The 25688-nt window shown below is 45.5% G+C and overlaps 1 protein-coding gene across 1 annotated transcript in view; it reads right to left on the bottom strand.

The window, feature by feature from the left end:
- EIF3H (eukaryotic translation initiation factor 3 subunit H) overlaps nucleotides 1–25688 on the bottom strand; it is a 139205-nt gene that overhangs the window by 80363 nt on the left and 33154 nt on the right. Inside the window, exon 3 of the mRNA XM_038745629.1 lies at nucleotides 21178–21334. Within this exon, the coding sequence (XP_038601557.1) occupies nucleotides 21178–21334 (157 nt within the window). The remainder of the gene's footprint in view (nucleotides 1–21177; nucleotides 21335–25688) is intronic.

Below are 25688 nucleotides of genomic sequence, written 5' to 3'. Positions count from 1 at the left end.
TGTGATCAAAGTATCAAACTGTCTAATAGAAGCCAGGTGGCTTCAGCTTATCATATATGGAACTCATTATCACAATTGCTCCACTTAATTGATTTCCTGATGTCAACCAAAAAAAAAAAACGTTTCTGTTATTAATTCCGCCGGGTAGAAGACTACTTAAGTTACCTCAGCGCTCTGATAAGACAACCCTTTGTCTCAAGGAAATCAGAAGGGAGAGGGAGGCTTTTCCTTAGAAGTCTCGGACTTTCAGCCACCGTTGGCGGTACCTCCGAAATCACTGACGATGGAAATGGCGCAGGTTTGGGAGTCTTAGGACTTGGGTTCTAATCCCGGCTCTGCCACCTGTCTGCTGTGTGACCTTGGACAGGTCACTTCACTTCTCTGGGCCTCAGTTACCTCATCTGGAAAATGGGGATTAAGAGCGTGAGCCCCACGTGGGACAGAGACTGTGTCCGACCTGATTAACTGGTATCTACCCCAGGGCTTAGAACGGTGCTTGACAGATAATAACCACTTCACAAGCACCAGAGAAGTGGCTTAGCTCAGTGGAAAGAGCCGGGCTTTGGAGTCAGAGGTCATGGGTTCAAATCCCGGCTCCGCCACTTGTCAGCTGTGTGACTTTCGGCACGTCACTTCACTTCTCTGGGCCTCAGTTCCCTCATCTGTCAAATGGGGATTCATTTAATTTATTCAATCATATTTATTGAGCGCTTACTGTATGCAGAGCACTGTACTAAGTGCTTGGGAAGTACAAGTTGGCAACATATAGAGACGGTCCCTACCCAACAGTGGGCTCACAGTCTGTGAGTCCCCCATGGGACAACCTGGTCACCTTGTCACCTCCACAGCGCTTAGAACAGTGCTTTGCACATAGTAAGCGCTTAATAAATGCCATCATTACTGTTATTATTATAGCAATAATTATTACTGTTGCTATTATTATCAGCGCTCATCACAGATAACAAGCAGGGACCGGAAGACATCAGCTTCCCGGGTGCGGCCTAGGCAAAGTCTGCCTCCCTGCCGTGACAAGGCGGACGAAGCAGTCTTTCAATTTCCAACATTCAAAAAATGTCTAGAGGCCTTAGAGGAACGAATAGAAGCATTTTAGACTGTGAGCCCACTGTTGGGTAGGGACTGTCTCTATATGTTGCCAACTTGGACTTCCCAAGCGCTTAGTACAGTGCTATGCACACAGTAAGCGCTCAATAAATATGATTGATTGATTGATTAATCAGCCCTCTCCCCTCTACTTATCCTCACCCCCTTCTCGCTACACCCCACTCTGCACCCAAGGCCGAGCTAAAGCCAACCTTCTCAACTCTCCCACTGCAGACTTTCTTTTTTTTTTTAACGGTATCCGTTCAGTGCTTTACTACGTGCCAGACACTGTTCTAAGCGCTGGACTAAACACGAGGGAATCAGGTTGGCCACGGTCCAAGTCCCGCAAGGGGCTCACAGTCTCGATCCCCGTTTTCCGGATGAGGTAACTGAAGTCCGGAGAAGTGAAGCGACTCGCCTAAGGCCATACAACAGACAAGTGGCAGAGCCAGGATTAGTCTTGTTTTGTTGTCTGTCTCCCCCTTCGAGACTGTGAGCCTGCTGTTGGGTAGGGACTGTCACTATATGTTGCCGACTTGTACTTCCCAAGTGCTTACAACAGTGGTTTGCCCACGGTAAGCGCTCAATAAATGCGACTGACTGACTGAATGAATGAACCTAGGCCCTTCTGATTTCCAGGCCTGGGCTCTATAATAATGATGGCATTTGCTAAGCGCTTAGTAATAATAATAATAATAATGTTGGCATTTGTTAAGCGCTTACTATGTGCAAAGCACTGTTCTAAGTGCTGGATGGCCAAGCACTGCTATTAGACCCTGCTACTTCTCACACTTTGCTCGCTCTTCTCTCACTTCTTGCTTACACTCTCCTTTCTGCCCTGGAACTCCCTCCCCACGACCGATGACGACAGACCACTGCTCTCCCCATCTCCCCTTCTGAAAACCTCCTCTCCGGGAGGCCTTCCCTGATTCAGCCCACCTCCCACTTCACTTCCCCTACTTCCGTCTCACTTAGGCACACGGGACCCCCGTTTCACTTAAGTACATATCTCTATCATCTACAGTTTTCCCCCTACCTCCCGTGTATTTTAGTACCTGTCACCCCTGCTGGATTTTATCATCATCATCATCAATCGTATTTATTGAGCGCTTACTATGTGCAGAGCACTGTACTAAGCGCTTGGGAAGTACAAATTGGCAACATATAGAGACAGTCCCTACCCAACAGTGGGCTCACAGTCTAAAAGGCTCTCAATCTAAAAACTCTTTTAAACTCTTAGGGGGCAGGGATTTCATCTCCTAACTCTACTGTGAGATGGGTCTAACATTTGGATCAATCACTGATTTTTAGTACAGTGCTCTGCGGAGCTACAACCTCAATAAATATTATCGATTAATCTAATTCATTCATTCATTCAATCGTATTTACTGAGCGCTTACTGCGTGCAGAGCACTGTACTGAGAGCTTGGGAAGTACAAGTTGGCAACATATCATCATCATCAATCGCATTTATTGAGCGGTCCCTATATAGAGACGGTCCCTACCCAACAGCGGGCTCACAGTCTAGAAGAAGCCTAGTAGATAGGGTGTTTGGGAAGATCTGGCTTAGCTGTTCTCCCTACGCAGCCAAATGAGGATTTCAACTTTTCCACGGTCACTCGCGTGGCCCCCTGAGAGGAGAGCCCTTGTAAATCAACTGCTTCTACACACGACTGCAATAAAAGGGTATATCTTAAGTAGCCATGTCCTGTGGTTTGCTCTTTAAATATTAGAGTCCCTCGAAAAACTTTCGCTTAATGTTTCCCCTAGGACAGTCGTATGTCCAATGTAGCACTGTTTTCGTAGTAAAATGTGGAATTATTAAATGGTTATCGTTGGCCCCCAAAATCTACCCATAAAAATCGACATACCCGATACGATAAAAGCCCCAAGTGACACCCAATGGTATCCAGACTTCCTGACTGTCTCCCTGCTAGGCTCGGTGGTTGGTTTGCCAATCGTTTTTCAATCGTTCGCATCGTTACGGCCAAAAGATGAACGGGCTCGACTCGGTTCAAATGGCAGAGAGGACTCCCTTTTCCACGAGAGGCTGTCGTTTGGGCTCAGAGAGCATTTCTTCTTCCCTGTTCGAAGTGCCGGAGGAGTGGCACCCAGTGTCCACGGAGATTCCTGACAACTGATTCACTTCCCTCGGCCGGCTCTCCTCCTCGCCCCTCCCGCTGACCCAGATGGCAGGCACAGCCGCCGGGAAGCGCAGCGCCATGTCTGAGCAGTTGCCGCAGTGGGGAATCTTTGACCGGGCTCATACGGCTGCGGCATTTGCAAATCAATGCCACGGAGTCTCGAAACCCTCTGCATTTATTTGGACTTTCTCTCAAATTAAGCTAGTTCGCAACTGTGTCCACTGACACTTTAATAAAGGATCCATTCTTGCATCCCACAACAACCCTTCCTCTAGCGAACCTTACTGAAGAACCAACAGTCCCCCAGAAGTAGTGATTTTGGTGTTTATAAAGGGTTTATTTACCATAACCTGAGCCCTCTTAAGAAGCAGAGATAAACCAGACGATCACTCCTGCAAACGCTCCAGGTTCTTAAACCTCCGAAAAGTTCTACGAGGCTCCGGCTTGGAAGCTCAAGGAAAAGGTCTCAAGAGTTTCCAGGGGCTCGGGCCAGGACAGTCCCTTCCTTCTCCACAGCCCTGCCGATAATCAAATAATCGCGATTTCTGCCTCCTCCACGCAAAGCGTTGAGCCCTTGGAAGCGCGCAACTGAGTCGAGACACAGTCCCTTCCCACAAGGCGCGTACCATCTAATGAAACAGCCGCGGCTTTCAAGCCAGAATCGGACCAAGGATGGCTCTGTTAACACACTACTGGCCTCTGCTCCACCAGCTAAATTAGGCAACGAGCAGAGAGATGAGTGGAGAAAGAAAACCTTGTGCTGGTGGGATGGGCAAGACGACGGGATTGAGCGTCTGAGCAAGTCACGGAAAGGAGCTCTTGTTTGAAGACGAGTCAAGGGCCCTGTCAGACATCACAGCGGGCCCCAGAAAAAGACTCCCCTACTGACGACAATAACTGTAACTACGGTATTTGCTAAGTGCTTACTATGTGCCTAGCATTGTACTAAATGCTAATTAATGATGGCGTTTGTTAAGCGCATCCCATGTGCAAAGCACTGTTCTAATAATAATAATAACGATAGCATTTATTAAGCGCTTACTATGTGCAAAGCACTTTCCTAAGCGCTGGGGTGGATACCAGGTGATCAGGTTGTCCCAGGTGGGGCTCACAGTCTTCATCCCCCTTTTCCAGACGAGGTAACTGGGGCCCAGAGAAGTGAAGCGACTTGCCCAAAGTCACACAGCCGACAAGGGGCGGAGTCGGGATTTGAACCCATGACCTCTGACTCCCAAGCCCGGGCTCTTTCCACTGAGCCACGCCGCTTCTCTGTGCTACAGTAGATGCAACTTAATCAGGTCGGACCCAGTCCCTGCCCCGCCCAGTTCTCACATTCAAAGTAGGAGGGAGAGAATCCCCATTTACAGATGAGGAAACTGAGGCCCAGGGAAATGACTTGCCCATGGTCACAGAGCAGTCAAATGGCAGAACCCGGAAAAGAATCCAGGTCCTCTAACTACCAGGCCTGTATTGTTTCCACTAGGTCACTCAGCAGTCTAGCTTCATTATGATATTACTATTATTATGGAATTTGCTAAGCACTTACTACGTGTCTAAGTCCTAGGGTACAGGTAAGTTAATCAGGTTAAACGCAGCCCCATATAAAAGGTGAAAGGCATTGAATCCCCATTCTGCAGATGAAGAAACCGACACACAGAGAAGTTACGGGACGCGGCAGGCAAGCGACAGAACCGGAATTAGAATCCAGGCCCCAAGACGCCCAGGCCCGCCTCTTTTCACGAGACCACGCTGCTCTCTAGGCCGTGATTCTTTTTTTTTTTTTAATTTTTAATGGCATTTATTAAGCACTTACTATGTGCAAAGCACTGTTCTAAGTGCTGTGGACGTTACAAGGTGAACAGGTTGTCCCATGGAGGGGGGCGCTCACAGTCTCAATCCCCATTTTACAGATGACATAACAGAGGCACAGAGAAGTTAAATGACTTGCCCAAAGTCACACAGCTGACAACTGGCGGAGGCAGGATTTGAACCCATGACCTGACTCCAAAGCCCGTGCTCTGCTCTATCACACTGATTTTCACACTGATTCTTACATCAAGGCCACTGATTAACAAACCTAGGAGCTCGCCAGGGCCAATCCCCTTATAAGAGCATTTCGGAGGCCGACAAGACCCGCCCTTTTTGTGACGTACAATAATAGGTCCGTTTAAGACAATGTTCCACCTCCTGAAGAAGAAGGCCTGAGAACTAGCCTTTCCAGTTGGGAAGTTCCTCTTCCTAACAGGAATAATAATAACAATAATAATAATAATAATAATAATAGCATTTATTAAACGCTTACTATGTGCAAAGCACTGCTCTAAGAGCTGGGGAGGTTACAAGGTGATCAGGTTATCCCACGGGGGGCTCACAATAATGATAATAATGGCATTTATTAAGCGCTTACTATGTGCAAAGCACTGTTCTAAGCGCTGGGGAGGTTACAAGGTGATCAGGTTATCCCACGGGGGGCTCACAATAATAATAATGACGGCATGTATTAAGCATTTACTATGTGCAAAGCACTGTTCTATGCGCTGGGGAGATTACAAGGTGATCAGGTTATCCCACGGGGGGCTCACAACAATAATATTAATAATAATAATAACAACAATGATAATAATAATAATAATAATAATAATAATAATAATAGCATTTATTAAGCGCTTACTATGTGCAAAGCACTGTTCTAAGCGCTGGGGAGGTTACAAGGTGATCAGGTTATCCCACAGGGGGCTCACAATAATAATAATAATAATAATGATAAAAAAAATAATAATAATAATAATAGCAGCATTTATTAAGCGCTTACTACGTGCAAAGCACTGTTCTAAGCACTGGGGAGGTTACAAGGTGATCAGGTTATCCCACGGGGGGCACACAATAATAATAATAATAATAATAATAATAATAATAATAATGGCATTTATTAAGCGCTTACTACGTGCAAAGCACTGTTCTAAGCGCTGGGGAGGTTACAAGGTGATCAGGTTATCCCACGGGGGGCTCACAGTCTTAACCCCCATTTTACAGATGAAGGAACTGAGGCACAGAGAAGTTAAGTGACTTGCCCAAGGTCACACAGCAGGCAATTGGCGGAGCCAGGATTTGAACCCGTGACCTCTGACTCCAAAGCCCGGGCTCTTCTCCACTGAGCCACGCTGCTTCTCTGTAGCGAAAGAACGGCTGTTTTTCCACTCTGAAGATCTCTGAACAGCCTAGGTAACAAACAATTGAGCGCCTCATGTTTATGAATGGAGACCGTCTGGGAAAAGAAGGAATCAGAATTTCCGGGTTAATCTGGAAATCTAAAGCCAACTTTGGGCAGGAAACTTAAATACACAAAGAACTCCGTCGTTATTGAAAATCCAGGTCCGACGCAGACTCCGGACCGATTCACAACCGAATCCCGGCCCGGTTGTGGAAGGCTCTCGGGGAAAACCGTCCCCTCGCGACTCCAAAACAATTCAAGCCCACACTCTCCTGGGTAGGAGGAGATTTTCCCTTTCCCTCTGTCTCTTCCCGAAACTCCAGGCCATTCCTGAAGCATCTCCTAGATGCTTTAGAGAAACAGTGTGGCTCGGCGGCAAGAGCCCGGGCTTTGGAGTCAGAGGTCACGGGTTCAAATCCCGGCTCCGCCACTTGTCAGCTGTGTGACTTTGGGCAAGTCACTTCACTTCTCTGTGCCTCGGCTCCCTCATCTGTAAAATGGGAATGAAGACTGTGAGCCCCCTGTGGGACAACCTGGTCACCTTGTAATCTCCCCAGAGTTTACAACAGTGCTTTGCACATAGTAAGCACTTGCCATCATTATTATTAAGTCACTTTTCTGGGCCTCAGTGACCTCATCTGTAAAATGGGGATGAAGACTGTGAGCCCCCCGTGGGGCAACCTGATCACCTTGTAACCTCCCCAGCGCTTAGAACAGTGCTTTGCACATAGTAAGTGCTTAATAAATGCCATCATTATTATTAGAGAAGCAGCGTGGCTCAGTGGAAAGAGCCCTGACTTGGGAGCCAGAGGTCGTGGGTTCTAATCCCGGCTCTGCCACTTGTTACCTGTGTGACTTCGGGCAAGTCACTTACCTTCTCTGTGCCTCAGTGACCTCATCTGTAAAATGGGGATTAAGACTGTGAGCCCCCCGTGGGACAACCTGATCACCTTGTATCCCCCAAGCGCTTGGCACATAGTAAGTGCTTAACAAATGCCATCATTATTATTATCTTCTTGTGCTGGAGGTCACCGAGCACCTTGTGGGCAGGGAATACGTTTGATGTTGTAGTGTACTGTCCCAACCGCTTAGTACAGTGCTTTGCACACAGTAAGTGCTCACTTGCACACAGTAAGTGGGGAGGGAGGGAAGGAAGGAGGGAGGGAAGGAGGGAGGGAAGGAGGGAGGGAGGGAAGGAGGGAAGGAGGGAAGGAGGGAAGGAGGGAAGGAAGGAGGGAGGGAGGGAGGGAGGGAGGGAGGGAGGGAGGGAGGGAGGGAGGGAGGGAGGGAGGGAGGGAGGGAGGGAGGGAGGGAGGGAGGAAGGAAGGAAGGAAGGAAGGAAGGAAGGAAGGAAGGAAGGAAGGAAGGAAGGAAGGAAGGAAGGAAGGAAGGAAGGAAGGAAGGAAGGAAGGAAGGAAGGAAGGAAGGAAGGAAGGAAGGAAGGAAGGAAGGAAGGAAGGAAGGAAGGAAGGAAGGAAGGAAGGAAGGAAGGAAGGAAGGAAGGAAGGAAGGAAGGAAGGAAGGAAGGAAGGAAGGAAGGAAGGAAGGAAGGAAGGAAGGAAGGAAGGAAGGAAGGAAGGAAGGAAGGAAGGAAGGAAGGAAGGAAGGAAGGAAGGAAGGAAGGAAGGAAGGAAGGAAGGAAGGAAGGAAGGAAGGAAGGAAGGAAGGAAGGAAGGAAGGAAGGAAGGAAGGAAGGAAGGAAGGAAGGAAGGAAGGAAGGAAGGAAGGAAGGAAGGAAGGAAGGAAGGAAGGAAGGAAGGAAGGAAGGAAGGAAGGAAGGAAGGAAGGAAGGAAGGAAGGAAGGAAGGAAGGAAGGAAGGAAGGAAGGAAGGAAGGAAGGAAGGAAGGAAGGAAGGAAGGAAGGAAGGAAGGAAGGAAGGAAGGAAGGAAGGAAGGAAGGAAGGAAGGAAGGAAGGGACGCTGCTCACCCTGAATAGCGAAGGGCCTGCCAGTGTGCCCCATTCTACCCACAGGAAAGTTTGCCAAGAATTTAGGTCTGCAGCTACTTGTGGGCTAATGACTTTCACAAGATCAGCGACGTCAGCTTTGACCAAAGAGGAGATCGAGGTCGCTCTTCTGTCATTTCTGCCTCACTGTATAAATTAAGCCTATCCCGCTATCCCATCCCAAGCAGCCTGAGTTCCACCCAGACAAATGGGCATCTCTGCCCGCTTCGATCGATCGATCGCATTTATTGAGCGCTGTGTGCAGAGGGCTGTCCTGAGCGCTTGGGAGCGGATGATATCACAACAGAACTGGTGCATTTCCTGCCCACGAGTTTACAGGCTAGAGGATCTCTGAGTCAGTAGACCTGGGTTTTAATCCCGGCTCTGCCGCTGGTCTGCTGTGCCACTTCACTTCTCTCAGTTCCCTCAAATGGGGGTTCAAAGCCTGCTCTACCTCCTACTTGGACTGTGAGCCCCAGGTACTAGCTGATTATCTTGTCATCATCATCATCATCAATCGTATTTATTGAGCGCTTACTATGGTGCACAGCACTGTACTAAGCGCTTGGGAAGTACAAATTGGCAACATATAGAGACAGTCCCTACCCAACAGTGGGCTCACAGTCTAAAAGGGGGAGACAGAGAACAAATTTATTCTGTATTTCTCCAGGAGCTTATAAAGCATTTAACAAATACCACAATTACTGTTAGTACTGGGGTAGTCTGAGAAAACCTAACAACGGAATAGTGGCATTTACTGAGCAACTACTGTGTGCAAACACTGTAACTGAATGCTTCAGAGAGCAAGTCAGAAGTAAGAGTCACACTCCCCGAACTAAGTTATTCAGTTATTTGGAACAGGAGGAATATTAGGACTGAACGGGTGCCGAAGATAGGCCCCAAAGATGGGCCAAATGACCTGAGAGTGACGGGTAAGCAGCTGGTCTGTTGGGAATCAATCGGGGAGAGCTTCCTGGATTTGGGATTTTTTTACAGTAAGCAAGTGTGAAGTTGGAAACGCAGCGCCCTGAGCTTGGGCTACAGTATTAAAAAAACCTGGACTTGAAGAGCAAAGCAACAGCAGCGCTCCTTGATACTAAGTATCTACTGGCCCTTGCCGAGATACTTTTGCCCAGATACTTTTAGACTGTGAGCCCACTGTTGGGTAGGGACCGTCTCTATATGTTGCCAACTTGTACTTCCCAAGAGCATAGTACAGTGCTCCGCACACAGTAAGTGCTCAATAAATACGATTGACGATGATGATGATGCCGACCTAAGAGGAATCAGCAGCGGCTGTGACTTGTGATGGTATCTGTGCGTATCGAACGTGCCAGCAGAGTCGGTACAAAAATCACGTGAACCACCAATTTACAAGATGCGCAAACTGTGACTACATGGAGGCAGCAGATTTCTCTAAGTTTCCAAGCCTCGCACACTGCCAGTTGAGCGGACTGCCAAATCCGTCCTCAAAACGTCAGGCCCGGCGCGGGTCTCCGCATCTTACGGCTAGCTCTGCTGCTCTTGGGCAACCTGCAGGACCACAGTAGTACCCCGGCGGGATCCCGATGCCAGCGGCAGAAGCTCAAGAGCGACTTGTAGGGCAAATCAATCAATCAATCGTATTTATTGGGCACTTACTGTGTGCAGAGCACTGTACTAAGCGCTTATGCGAAGGGCAAGGAATCGTGCAGATCGGATGACAATACGGAGTGCGGTAATAAAACAACTGAAACCTATGTGGGGAGGATGGCTCAGCAGGGATAGATCCCAGGCGAAGGAACAAAATAAGGCCAGAATGTTAACTGCTCAAGGATACAATTATGCCGCTCACCCGGCTGGAAGAAAAAACACAACCTCGGGACGAATCTGGCGTTAGTTCTGTCACTACCGCAAGAAAGCAGGTGAAGCTTTAAGCAGGCACCCCCCCCTTTTCGATCAATTAGCATCAAATCTGGATATCAAAAAATCACTCCCGGGTGTCAGGAAAAGCACCGGGCATTTATCGGAGGGCTCTGGGAAGTTGTTCACTGCTTGAGGAGGGAGCCTGAGTCGGCGCAAGTTCACATAACCCAACAATACTACGACCTCACATAAAATAACTGTGGTATTTGTTAAGGGCTTAGTACGTGCACTAAATGCTACGATAGATCCTATCAATCAATCAATCAATCGCATTTATTGAGCACTTACTGTGTGCAGAGCACTGTACTAAGCACTTGGGAAGTACAAGTTGGCAACATACAGAGACGGTCCCTACCCAACAGTGGGCTCACAGTCTAGAACGGGGAGACAGAGAACAAAACATATTAACAAGATAAAATAAATCTAAACGGGAGGGAGGGCCGGCACACTGAATCCGCAGATGAGGGAATCAATCAATCAAGCAGTTGCATTTATTGAGCGCTTGCTGAGGGCAGGGCACTGTAATAATAGTAATAATAGTAACCTCCCCAGCACTTAGAACAGTGCCTTGCACATAGTAAACGCTTAATAAATGCCATTATTATTATTATTATTATTATTCACTTCTCTCCATGCCTTACTTCCTTCATTTGCAAAATGGGGGTCTGTTCTATTCTCCGGCCTCCTTGGAACGTGAGCCCCAGGTGGACCCCATTAACCGGCATCTACTCCGGCCCTTTAGCACAGTGTTGGCACACGATACGCGCTTAACAGCGCGAAGCAGCGTGGCTCAGTGGAAAGAGCCTGGACTCAGGAGTCAGAGGTCATTGGTTCAAATCCCGGCTCCGCCACTTGTCAGCTGTGCAACTTCGGGCAAGTCACTTCACTTCTCTGGGCCTCAGTTCCCTCATCTGTAGAATGGGGATTAAGACTGCGAGCCCCCGTGGGACAACCTGATTGCCTTGCATCTCCCCCAGCGCTTAGAACAGTGCTTTGCACGTAGTAAGCACTTAATAAATGCCATTATTATTATTATTCTTATTATTATTATTAACAGACACCCCCGTTTTTATGCTGCTAGTCACTGTTCGGGCCAATAAATGACCCAGAAGAATGTTTATAGACCGGAAAATTCCCCAAACCGGCACTCTCTCCCGGATGATCGGTTTGCTTTACGTGCTCGTGGCTGCAGGAATGAACATGTGCAGGATGCAACTGCTGTAGTCCTACATTTTGGGCTAATAAGGCTCTTCACACCCAATGAGACCTTCCTTTCCCCATCTTCTCCCTGTCGAGGGCAGGTCAGAGCCTGCCAACGGAAGAGCAGAAACCAAAACAGTTACAGTCGTTCAATCGTATTTATTGAGCGCTTACTGTGTGCACAGCACTGTACTAAGCGCTTGGGCAGTACAAGTTGGCAACATATAACAGATACCCCAGTGAACGGCTTGGGCCCGGGCTCGGTCGGACTGCACCCTGAAACGCCACCCCATATTGGCACGTGAGTGCTGGATTAGAAGACGACAACCATTTGGGAACATTTCTAGATTTTTTTTTTCCTCCACGGGCAGGAATGCCTTTAGGAAGCAATCACAGGCGAAAAGTTAGCACAAAAAGTAGAAACGCTTTCCTTGACAGAAAAGCCCGGAGGTAAAGAAGACACCCTCTCGCCCCCGCCAACACACACTCCCAACACACACAAGGAGTTAGATGCAGCCCTTGATATAAGTAAATACACGCAAAGAAATTGTTTGGGCAGAGTTCGTGCATAGCAAGCAGTTTTATTTTTACACTGCTTCAAAAGAAACTGATTAGGTAGGTAAAGGGAACGAGCGAGAGGGGAAATCCCAGTTACGGGACAAAGTCATCCTCCGATGTTAAAAGCAAAATCTGCGTTCCGCTGATGTACGCCACAAATAAAATGGGGCTTTTCAAAAAGTAACTTTGATGCAAGTGAAAGATAGACTTCTACATATTTCATTTGATGAGCTCTCCAAAGACAAAGAACGGAGGTAGGATTTAATTTAATTTAATTCATTCATTCCGTCGTATTTATTGAGCACTTACCGTGTTCAGAACACTGTTCTAAGCACTTGGGAAGTACAATTCAGCAATAGAGAGAGACAATCCCTACCCACACAGGGCATACAGTCTAGGCTTTAATCTGATAACTCATTTAACTAATCCATTTAACTAATGAACTAATTTTTAATTTAGTAAAAACTAAGAGGGAAGCAGCACATAACTTAGCAGATTGTTTCTATCTGATTGGGTCCCTTTGAATTTGGTCTTGTTTTTGTTTCTCTTCCCCTCCCCACAAAGCATGGTACTAAGCACTGGGGTGTGACTGTCTACTTCATCATCATCATCATCAATCGTATTTATTGAGCGCTTACTGTGTGCAGAGCACTGTACTAAGCGCTTGGGAAGTACAAATTGGCAACATATAGAGACAGTCCCTACCCAACAGTGGGCTCACAGTCTAAAAGGGGGAGACAGAGAACAAAACCAAACATACTAACAAAATAAAATAAATAGAATAGATATGTACAAGTAAAATAAAGTAATAAATATGTACAAACATATATACATATATACAGGTGCTGTGGGGAAGGGAAGGAGGTAAGATGGGGGGATGGAGAGGGGGACGAGGTGTTTTAATGATAATAATAATAATAATAATAATAACGGTGGCATTTATTAAGCGCTTACTATGTGCAGAGCACTGTTCTAAGCACTGGGGAGGTTACAAGGTGATCAGGTTGTCCCACGGGGGGCTCACAGTCTTAGCCCCATTTTAGAGATGAGGTAACAGGCACAGAGAGTTTAAGTGACTTGCCCAAAGTCACACAGCTGACAATTGGTGGAGCCTGCATTCGAACCCATGACCTCAGACTCCAAAGCCCGGGCTCTTTCCACTGAGCCCCGCTGCTGCTGTTGTTTTGTTGTCTGTCTCCCCCTTCAAGACTTCTGAGCCCATTGTTGGGTAGGGACTGTCTCTATCTGTTGCCGAACTGTACTTTCCAAGTGCTTAGTACAGTGCGCTGCACACAGTCAGTGCTGAATACGAAAGAATACAAGGTTTTAAGACTGGACACAGTCCATATCCCACGTGGGGCTCACGGTCTAAATAGAGGGAGTAGGATTTAATCCCCTATTTTACAGAGAAGGAAACTAAGGAGGCACAGAAGTTCCGTGACTTGCCAAAGGTCACACGGGAGCCGAGCGGCAGGGGCTGGATGCGAACCCAGGTCCTGTGATTCCCGGCCCATGCTCTTTCCACCGGGGCACGTTGCCTCTTTAATTCAGAAGGCCCAGAAAAGGCACTTCCTCCCTTCCGATCCACTTTCGGCCTGTTAAGACGACCATTCAAAGGACCGGAGGAATGAACTCACATCCCCCAATGACGGATGAAAAGCTACAGAGGACAAGGCCACGAGAAACGAGCTACGCACACAGCAAGTGTGACCCGCTCAAGTAATTGAGCTGTGAAGGCAATCGACCCACCCTCAAAACAGAACAGGTCCTCAAAGGAAAACCTTTACCCTGAAAGACGAGTCAAACGCCAAGTTTGGGAATTTTACTGCATTGGACAACGATTACAGCGCTTTTCCAAGGTGGGCAGCGAAGGGATGCTACCCAAAAGATGTCAGTGGGATATATAAAACTGCCGGGTTATTCGTGGACAATTAAAAACAACGGGGAGGGGAAGAGAAACAAAAACAAGACCAAATTCCAAGACACCTAATCAGATAGAAACAACCTGCTAAATTATGTACTGCTTCCCTCTTATTTTTCACTAAATAAAAAGTTAGTCCATTAGTTAAATGGATTAGTTAAATGAGTTATCAGATTAAAGCCTAGACTGTATGCCCTGTGTGGGCAGGGATTGTCGCTATTGCTGAACTGTGCTTTCCAAGCGCTCAGAACAGTGCTCTGTACACGGTAAGCGCTCAATAAATACGATGGAATGAATGAATTAAAAAGCCGTTCCAACTCACCAGAGGAATGCAAATATCCGAAATGTAAGCTAGTGGGAAGAGTAATTTAGGGACTGCTTCTTTAGACTTTGGGATCATTTAGGGATTGCTTCTTCAGACTTTGGAAACGCAGGAATTTTTAAAAACGGTTTAAGTGTCGGATCCACCTGTAATTTTCAAATCTTAAAAGTATTATTTTAAGACTACTCCAGATCTGAAGAGGTTTTATATGGCTTCATTCCAAACTATAGCACTTTTGATTGGGGACTAAGGCTAGGTGGGGAGAGGCCGGGGGAGCATAGTCTTCAATTTATTTAAGCCGAAAATCTTTAAACTTAACCGCATATTTAGAAGTTCGCCAGGAGATTCGCAGAAGCATGTTCTAATTAGAAGACAGACACACACAAACACACACACACAGCATTCAAAGGCGAGAAAAGCGTATGCTTTTCACCAACACTTTAAATAATTAAAGGTAACTACTCTCGACTCTGATTTGTTTTCATATCCTACTCAGTAAGGCAACGTTAGGTATCCTAATATGACAATCTGGGGCTTCTCTTTCCTGAATTTTACTTCTCAACTCTGCCTACCTTCGAGGCCAAAGACTCAACGTGTAAAATGTTTTCTCCGAAAGTTGCATATCCCCGGGGCGGAGGGAGAAATAAACTCTACATTTATTACTGTGAATTTTCAAAAGGTAATCAATAAGCCAGAAGGAGTCAACATATTCAAATATTGCCATAAACAACCATGCATTTACAGTACCCGGAGGATTTCAATTATTTGGAGATGCAGGTGACCTGTAGTATATTTAGCCACGTTTCGAAAGCCCTGACTTTCCTTTCAATGTTACATATGCGTACATGTCTACGACTTACGGATTAACATTCACGTTATAACACGAACAGAGGCTTTTCTTTCTTGACCCCAAAGCGATAATGTTATTCTGGCTTCCACGGAGAACCTTGTACAGTAGAGACATATTGCTGTCTTTATTTGAAGACAGAAAAACTGCTCCGATTTTCACTGCATACCCACGTATCCGAAAGGGGAAAGTGGAGGAAAGTCACTTCTTCCACACAAATTAAACATAGAAGTGTAGTACCCTGCGGTTAAAAACCCACCGTGACCGTCTATTACCTTCCCGATAGTTCTTTGGGGTAAACGGCATCTGTTGAGATTCCTTAACTTATTTCAGCAAGCAAGACCTCTTTCAACCTCGGAGCTCAAATCACTGAAATAGGTTTTTTTTTTTAAAAAATCATCCAAGGAGGCCAACGGCCGCTGAAATTAGTCACCTGCGCTTTTACTGGACTAAGAAAGATCACTCATGGCACCTGCTTTTCGATTATAAACTCCAATCTCTGTCCCCTTCGCTTAAAGGTTATTGCCGACAACCGGATTTTTTTTTCTTTTTTTAAATCAAGCTTGAAAGTAACCCCCGTGTTTCTCGCCACCCTTTCTGGTGTCCCGAAAACGAGAAACTAAGTTAAATGAGCTTCATAAAATGCGCGCCGGCAAAAGGAAAAGTTTAAATAGCGCGTCGGCAAAATGAAAAGTTTAAATATTTTGTGACACCCTATTTGCAAGAGGAAATCACTATGACTTATTTCAGCAATAGAATTTTACCTGAGGGTGTTCCGGCATTTCACCTTTAACACGATCCAGTACGAAACCGTGTCGTGAGTTCTTTTCGACTTCCGATTAACGAAAGTGATGGCCAAAGGTTTTTGCAGAATGTGAACATGTTTATTTTTGAAGAAACATGGCAACCGTCTTTTTCTCCCAGTTTAAAAGAACCACCTACTAAACCCCAAGACTTTCCACTCTGAGTTATAACAAGAGCGGGCTACATGCACGGACGTGACCGGCCAAGAGATTCCGTGCGCTTCAAAATGTTTAATTAGACTTTGCAAGTGTGGTTTCGAAGGCACGTTTTAGAACGAATTCATTCATTCAATCGTATTTATTGAGCGCTTACTGTGTGCACAGCACTGTACTGAGCGCTTGGGAAGTATAAGTCGGCAACATATAGAGACGGTCCCTACCCAACAGCGGGCTCACAGTCTAGAAGAATCCATTTCAATCATCAGTATTTATGCCTACAGTTCCAGACGAGCAAAATGAACTGGGCTTTTATTCATTCATTCATTCAATCGTATTTATTGAGCGCTTACTGTGTGCAGAGCACTGTACTGAGCGCTTGGGAAGTCCAAGTTGGCAACATATAGAGAAGGTCCCTACCCAACAGCGGGCTCACAGTCTAGAAGGGGGAGACAGACAACAAAACTAAACATATTAACTTCTTCTAGACTGTGAGCCCACTGTTGGGTAGGGACCGTCTCTATATGTTGCCAACTTGGACTTCCCAAGCGCTCAGTACAGTGCTCTGCACACAGTAAGTGCTCAATAAATACAACTGATTGATTGATTGACCGTCTATATGTTGCCAACTTTTTGTACTTCCCAAGCGCTCTGCACACAGTAAGCGCTCAATAAATACGACTGAATGAATGAATGAACGAGTGCCAGGTTGTGAGTTGCTTAGTCCCGTGCTCTGCACACGGTGAGCGCTCAATAAATACGACTGAATATTAACAAAATAAAATAGAATCATCATCATCATCATCAATCGTATTTATTGAGCGTTTACTATGTGCAGAGCACTGTACTAAGCGCTTGGGAAGTCCAAATTGGCAACATATAGAGACAGTCCCTACCCAACAGTGAGCTCACAGTCTAAAAGAAGAAATATGTACAAGTAAAACAGAGTAATAAATATGTACAAACATATATATATATATATACAGGTGCTGTGGGGAGGGGAAGGAGGTAAGGAGGGGGAGATAGAGGGGGTTGCTTTTAAAAAAAGCAAACTACAGAATCTAGCGGCCGAAAAAGAAGCCGGGCATTGATTTAGTCCTGGGGCAGGGCACGCCAGCCTAAATGACTTCTCAGCACCTGTGACGCTGAACGGATTTAGTGTGTCGAAAACCAGCAGACAGTGGGCTATTGAATCTGGTACTTAATTCAAGGCACTTTCCAAGCTCACTCTGGGATTCTGTTCTACAAAACAGTATCGGAACCTTATCAGATGAAAATCTATTTTCTTATTATTTTTTTTTAAACTTTCGTGCCTGAGAACATAAATTCCTCCCCAGCTCTTGAAGGCTTGATACTAGTGCCCCCTAATGGGAAATCCAACGAGTTTTCCCCTGATCTTTCCGTGGGTATTTTCAAATGTTATTTAGAAACAGATTAACTTTCCATTATAATGAACTAAAAAAAAAATATCTGGTCTAGAAAACAAGTGCTCAGCGCGATAAATACGGCTGATTGAAATGGAACGCTTTAGCTGCCGAAAAGTGAGATAACATTCCCAGCGCACAAAAACACCCCAGCGGGTCGGGGAGAAATATTGTGAGAGGTAATCTGCACAGCTGGATGATTTCCCTAATTTCCGAATCCATCACATAGATATGTAGATATCCCAAACGCCACTTACACTTAACACTCCTCTTTGTAATCAGTTCTTATTCCCCAACCCTGGAAGAGTCGGGGTGGGCAGTTCCCACGTCCTGGGACCCACGGGGTTAAGGCTTCACGTCACGTCCCACAGTTTGGTCACAGCCCAGCGGCAGCTAAGCCCGGCAACTTTCGTCCAATTATCCCTTCACACGAAAGATAGATGAGGAATTGGTGTGCAGTAATAAAGTCGTTCTTTGATTTGCATTTTTGCCAAGCTTGAGGAGTACCTCCAGTGTTTCACCTCCGTTTTACAAACTCACTGCATTAGTCTGGTATGTATCCTGGACGGATTTTGCATGCTGCCATTCATCAATAAGGTGCAAGTTATGTTTCTGCAATCATTTACTGAGAAGGTAAATTCCCCTTCTCCAAGAACTAATATTTTGGTAATCTAAGTGAGCAACCACCCTGCATCGAAACCTTCTAACATGCAAGCTTTTCAGAATAAAACTCTGTTTTATTATTACATCAATGCTTCCAGTAAAGGCCCAAGGATTCATGAAAAGAGAGAGAAAACCAACAATGCCTTTTTTCACTCATTCATTCAATCATATTAATTGAGCACTTACTGTGTGCACAACACTATCCTAAGCGCTTGGGGCCTGTCAGTCTTCCCCCATCTGTTCACACAGATCTGTGCCCTGCCAATCAGAAATGCTCACAAAGAGCTTCAGTACGATTCTTATATTCCTTTCTTGTTACCCTGGTTTTATACGATTAAAGAAAATAAGACCTCTCAGTTAGCACCGCTTTCTTTTTAATGCCCACACCTAGAGCTTTTAATGATGGTATTTGTTAAGCGCTTACTATGTGCGAAGCACTGTTCTAAGCGCTGAGGGGGGATACAAGGTGATCAGGTTGGCCCCCATGGGGCTCACAGTCTTCAACCCCATTTTACAGATGAGGGAACTGAGGCCCAGAGAAGTTAAGTGGCTTGCCCAAGGTCACGCAGCTGACAAGTGGCGGAGCCGGGATTCGAACCCATGACCTCTGACTCCCAAGCCGGGGCTCTTTCCACTGAGCCACGCCGCTTCTCACTTTCTGTCACAGGACTCACAGGCCAGCCAAATATTTGGGTAGAGCCACACTTACATCTGTTCTTCCGGTACATTTGGTCCTCAGATACCCAGTAAATAAGTCCTGGAATAAATTCCAGGTGGAGCTAAAAGAGGGGAAGTTAAACTAAAGGGATGGGGAGAATACGAAAGGAGCTGAATTTATCCATACTCTTTGGGTATTGCTGAACCTCTGCTAGTAGACTGAACATTATTCCAAAATGCCGCTGGAAGAGGAGGGCAGATAGTTATACCGCGTCCTGAACTTCAGGCACCAAAAGTTAATTCAGAAGGCATGGAAAGGAGTAGGAGGTTCCTTCACTTATCCTTAACCACGCCATTAAAGATGAAGTGAGAGAACACAAAGATTTGGGGATCCGGGAAAGAAATTGATCGAAAAAGCAGCCCATCTCAGAGCAGACCAATTTCTCAACTGGTCACTGGAGAACAGGACACAAGTCTGTTGCTATATTGTACTATCCCGAGAGCTTAGTAATAATAATAATGATGATGATGGCATTTTTTAAGCGCTTACTATGTGCAAAGCACTGTTCTAAGTGCTGGGAAGGTTACGAGGTGATCAGGTTGTCCCATGGGGGGCTCACAGTCTTCATCCCCATTTTACAGATGAGGGAACTGAGGCACAGAGAAGTGAAGTGACTTGCCCAAAGTCACACAGCTGCCAAGTGGCGGAGCCGGGATTTGAACCCATGACCTCTGACTCCAAAGCCCGGGCTCTTTCCATTGAGGGACGCTGCCACACAGTATGTGCTCAATGAATATGACTGATTGAAAGTAAAAAGGGTAGAGGCTTTGAGTGGCACAATACTGACCTATTTCCAGTACCCCTTAATCAATGTCAAATGAGCATATCATCATCATCATCAATCACATTTATTGAGCACTTACTGTGTGCAGAGCACTGTACTAAGCGCTTGGGAAGTACAAGTTGGCAACATATAGAGACAGTCCCTACCCAACAGTGGGCTCACAGTCTAAAAGGGGGAGACAGAGAACAAAACCAAACATACCAACAGAATAAAATAAATAGAATAGATATGTACAAGTAAAATAAATAAATAAATAGAGTAATAAATATGTACTAACATATATACGTATATACAGGTGCTGTGAAGGAGGAAGGGAAGGAGGCAAGATGGGGGGTTGGAGAGGGGGACGAGGGGGAGAGGAAGGAAGGGGCTCAAGGAAGGAAGAGGCTATATATCTGTATATATGTATATATGTTTGTACATATTTTTTTACTCTACTTATTTATTTATTTAATTTATTTGTACATATCTATTCTATTTATTTTATTTTGTTAGTATGTTTGGTCTCTGTCTCCCCCTTTTAGACTGTGAGCCCACTGTTGGGTAGGGACTGTCTCTATATGTTGCCAATTTGTACTTCCCAAGCGCTTAGTACAGTGCTCTGCACATAGCAAGCGCTCAATAAATACGATTGATGATGATGATGATGATATAAGTAGTATCGGGACAAGGATTTAGGTCCCCCATTGCCTAAATCTAAGCAGATTATTCAGAAAACCAAAGTTTGGGGTTTTTTTCAATGCTGAGTTAACTGATTTTTTTCTTATGTGACCTACATTAAAACTGCTCTTAATAAAAAAAAATCAAACTTCAAGAGCACATTCCGAAGGAAACAAGTCCCTTTCATTTAGGACAAATGAAAGATAATTGGTCCTGATGGAGTTATGCAACCTTGCCTCCTTCTTGGTATACTTATATCATGATCAATTATCTCTGAGTCGGCATCAGAAGGGGCAATTGCTTCTAGTGATGTTACAATGACCAGAAACTGCTAATCAAATCTTAGCGTGGCCCTTCTAAATTGCAGGCTGGGCAAGATGCATGCTTTTTGATAAGGCTCTAAAGCTTAAAGGCTACTATAAAACTAAAGTGCTTATCTAAAACCAAATGCCTCAGATAAGCTGATTAAATGAACATCTGTGGTTACTTTGAGACCGTCCCAATTGCTCTTGTGGTTTCTAAGTTGACCAAATTAGGGAGAGCAAGTTCTCTTTCCACTGTAAACCTGTCAAAGTAACAAAGACTTCAAATGCTGTCTTATCAGATATAATTCCACATTTCACAAAAGAATGCAAGCTTGAAATCAAGTCAATTCAGAGGAGGTAAAGGCTGGGGTGGGGGGGGGGGGGAGGTACAATGGGTTACCCATTACTTGAATTGCTAAGACAATTCAAGTTTTTATCAGGGAAATTTAGGATGGGTTTGTTCTGGACTCCTAAAGCTTCCCACACTTGAGGCCAAATCCATGCATTACCTTCATCGAAGTCCGCATCGTCCTCCGTGTGCTGGGGAAACGGGAAGCAATTGGTGATTTCCAGGCGATCTTCCACCACCAGGCCCAAAAGTACTCCCTGGACCACTTCATTCCCCTGTCCTTCTTCTTGATAATGTTTAATTATTTTCAACACCACCTAAGAGGGAAAACACAAGGGGGGACATGAAAGCACCTGCAAGCGACAGGAAAGCGACAGGGAAGCTGCGTGGCTCAGTGGAAAGAGCCCAGGCTTTGGAGTCAATCAATCAATCAATCAATCAATCAATCGTATTTATTGAGCGCTTACTATGTGCAGAGCACTGTACTAAGCGCTTGGGAAGTACAAATTGGCAACACATAGAGACAGTCCCTACCCAACAGTGGGCTCACAGTCTAAAAGGGGGAGACAGAGAACAGAACCAAACATACCAACAAAATAAAATAAATAGGATAGAAATGTACAATCAATCAATCAATCAATCGTATTTATTGAGCGCTTACTATGTGCAGAGCACTGTACTAAGCGCTTGGGAAGTACAAATTGGCATCACATAGAGACAGTCCCTACCCGATAGTGGGCTCACAGTCTAAAAGGGGGAGACAGAGAACAGAACCAAACATACCAACAAAATAAAATAAGTAGGGTAGAAATGTACAAGTAAAATAAATAAATAAATAAACAGAGTAATAAATATGTACAACCATATATACATATATACAGGTGCTGTGGGGAAGGGAAGGAGGTAAGACGGGGGGATGGAGAGGGGGACGAGGGGGAGAGGAAAGAAGGGGCTCAGTCTGGGAAGGCCTCCTGGAGGAGGTGAGCTCTCAGCAGGGCCTTGAAGGGAGGAAGAGAGCTAGCTTGGCGGATGGGCAGAGGGAGGGCATTCCAGGCCCGGGGGATGACGTGGGCCGGGGGTCGATGGCGGGACAGGCGAGAGCGAGGTACAGTGAGGAGATTAGCGGTGGAGGAGCGGAGGGTGCGGGCTGGGCAGTAGAAGGAGAGAAGGGAGGTGAGGTAGAAGGGGGCGAGGTGATGGAGAGCCTTGAAGCCCAGGGTGAGGAGTTTCTGCCTGATGCGCAGATTGATCGGTAGCCACTGGAGGTTTTTGAGGAGGGGAGTGATATGTCCAGAGCGTTTCTGGACAAAGATAATCCGGGCAGCAGCATGAAGTATGGATTGAAGTGGAGAGAGACACGAGGATGGGAGATCAGAGAGAAGGCTAGTGCAGCAGTCCAGACGGGATAGGATGAGAGCTTGAATTAGCAGGGTAGCGGTTTGGATGGAGAGGAAAGGGCGGATCTTGGCAATGTTGCGGAGCTGAGACCGGCAGGTTTTGGTGACGGCTTGGATGTGAGGGGTGAATGAGAGAGCGGAGTCGAGGATGACACCAAGGTTGCGGGCTTGTGAGACGGGAAGGATGGTAGTGCCGTCAACAGAGATGGGAAAGTCAGGGAGAGGACAAGGTTTGGGAGGGAAGACAAGATAAATAAATAAATAGAGTAATAAATATGTACAACCATATATACATATATACAGGTCATGGGTCATGAGTCAGAGGTCATGGGCTCAAATCCCAGCTCCGCCACTTGTCAGCTGTGTGACTTTGGGCAAGTCGCTTCACTTCTCTGGGCCTCAGTTACCTCATGTGTAAAACGGGGATGAAGACTGTGAGCCCCCATAACCTGACCACCTTGTAACCTCCTCAGTGCTTAGAACAGTGCTTTTAACATAGTAAGCACTTAACAAATGCCATTATAATAATAATAATAATAATTTGCTTCCGAGAGAAATTTTAATTGCATTGATTTGGCTTTGAGCTCCCACCCAATTAAATACCTAGTAACAATTTGAAAAGTGGCACTTAATGCACGGCAGGCTACCAAATTCTTGGAACTCATCTGACAAACACCGAGTCTTCCAAATGTCTACATTTCACTGAACGAAAGCAAAAACGGAAGAATGCTACCAAGGATCGAACGGTAAAAGTGTTATCAGCACTTGGCTACTGGGAAATCTTTAGCAACTGGCGTCTCTTACATCCCCCCAATACACCAGAAATCTGGAGTGGCCTCTTCCAATAGTACACTCTAGACTGTAAGCTCGTTGTGGCGAGGGAATCTGCCTGCTTACTGTTATACTGTACTCTCCCTAGAGCTTAGCACAGTGCTGGGCACACACTAAGCGCTCGATAAACATGACTGACTGACATATGTCAATGGTGATTGGGGGTGTTGTCCACATATGCTCTTCCCAGGCGTCTAGCAAGGTCTCTTGGATGGATGCTGAATGGGATTCTGCCAATCTGACCCGCAAACAAGCCCTCAAAAGGGGGAGACAGAGAACAAAACCAAACATACTAACAAAATAAAATAAATAGAATAGATATGTACAAGTAACATAAATAAATAGAGTAAGAAATCTGTACAAACATATATACATACATACAGGTGCTGTGGGGAAGGGAAGGAGGTAAGATGAGGGGGATGGGGAGGGGGACGAGGGGGAGAGGAAGGAAGGGGCTCAGTCTGGGAAAGCCCTCCCTCAATCAATAGCTTTGGCAGCTCCTCAGATAATAATAATAATAATGATAGCAATATTAAGCGCTTACTATGTGCAAAGCACTGTTCTAATAATAATAATAGCATTTGTTAAGTGCTTACTATAATAATCATAATAATAATGGCATTTCTTACGCGCTTACTATGTGCAAAGCACTGCTCTAAGCGCTGGAATGTGCCAAGCACTGTTCTAAGCGCTGGGGAGGATACAAGGTGATCAGGTTGTCCCACGTGGAGCTCACAATCTTAATCCCCATTTTATTAATAATAATAATAATGGCATTTATTAAGTGCTTACTATGTGCAAAGCACTGTTCTAATAATAATAATAGCATTTCTTAAGCGCTTACTATAATAATAATAATAATGGCATTTATTAAGCGCTTACTCTGTGCAAAGCACTGTTCTAAGCGCTGGAATGTGCCAAGCACTGTTCTAAGCGCTGGGGAGGATACAAGGTGATCAGGTTGTCCCACGTGGAGCTCACAATCTTAATCCCCATTTTATTAATAATAATAATAATGGCATTTATTAAGTGCTTACTATGTGCAAAGCACTGTTCTAATAATAATAATAGCATTTCTTAAGCGCTTACTATAATAATAATAATGGCATTTATTAAGCGCTTACTCTGTGCAAAGCACTGTTCTAAGCGCTGGAATGTGCCAAGCACTGTTCTAAGTACTGGGGAGGATACAAGGTGATCAGGTTGTCCCACGTGGAGCTCACAATCTTAATCCCCATTTTATTAATAATAATAATAATGGCATTTATTAAGCACTTACTATATGCAAAGCACTGTCCTAAGCGCTGGGGAGGTTACAAGGTGATCAGGTTGTCCCACGGGGGGCTCACAGTCTTCATCCCCATTTTGCAGATGAGGTAACAGCCGCAGAGAAGTGAAGTGATTTGCCCAAAGTCACACAGCTGACGTGGCGGAGCCGGGATTTGAACCCATGACCTCTGACTCCAAAGCCCGGGCTCTTTCCACTGAGACGCGCTGCTTCTCTTCTCTTCTGAAATAAGCCCTTCCTTGGCAACCCAGCTTCTGCCGGGGCTTTACTACAAATTACACGGCTCTCACTCACAATACTGTTGGGTAGGGACCGTCTCTATATGTTGCCAACTTGTACTTCCCAAACGCTTAGTACAGTGCTCTGCACACAGTCAGCGCTCAATAAATACGATTGAATGAATGAATGAACCTAAGATTTTCTAAAAGAACAGGTCGCTAGAGAGACTCACACGTAGCAATGGCATCTGTTTCATTATTTAATGAACTAAGGATATTTAATGAGTTTGCATTTCCACATCTTTAATCGAAGACCTGACTTAAAGGGGCCGATCCAAATATCAGTTTAGGAGAACTGCATCTTGTTAAAGTGAAGGCTAATTCTGAATTAACCAGAATTATATATTGAGCACTTTCTGCGTGCAGAGCACTGTATTACGCGTTTGGAAGAGTACGATACAACTGAGTTGGTAGACACATTTCCTGCCCACAAGCAAGAAGCTGGGTGAAAAACAGGAATATTTGCTGGATTCCCCTCCCATCTTTCTGCCCACTCCTTCTCAATGCCTTTGGCGGGTTCTTCCTCCATCTCTCACTCTCTAACAGTGTGGGTTCCTCAAGGTTCAGTTCTGAGTCCCCTTCTAGTCTCCATCTACACCCACTCCCTCGGAGAACTCATTTGCTCCCAAAGCTTCAACTACCATCATGATTTGCAGATGATTACCAAATCTACCTCGCCAATTAATCAATCAGTTGGGAGAGACTAATTCAGTCCCGCCGACAGACATCGCCAAACCACAAGGGCTATGACGTCTGAAGGGAGAGATAGACATTAAAATCTAATATTGATAGGGGAAATGAGCTCGTCGTGGGGAGGGGATTTTGTCTGTTGCTGCACTGAACGCTCCCAAGAGCTTAGTACAGTGCTCTGCATGCA

The sequence above is a fragment of the Tachyglossus aculeatus genome, chromosome 4 (genome assembly GCF_015852505.1).
Source record: "Tachyglossus aculeatus isolate mTacAcu1 chromosome 4, mTacAcu1.pri, whole genome shotgun sequence".
Classification (NCBI taxonomy): Eukaryota; Metazoa; Chordata; class Mammalia; order Monotremata; family Tachyglossidae; genus Tachyglossus; species Tachyglossus aculeatus.
This window is presented reverse-complemented; position numbering and strand designations above follow the sequence as displayed.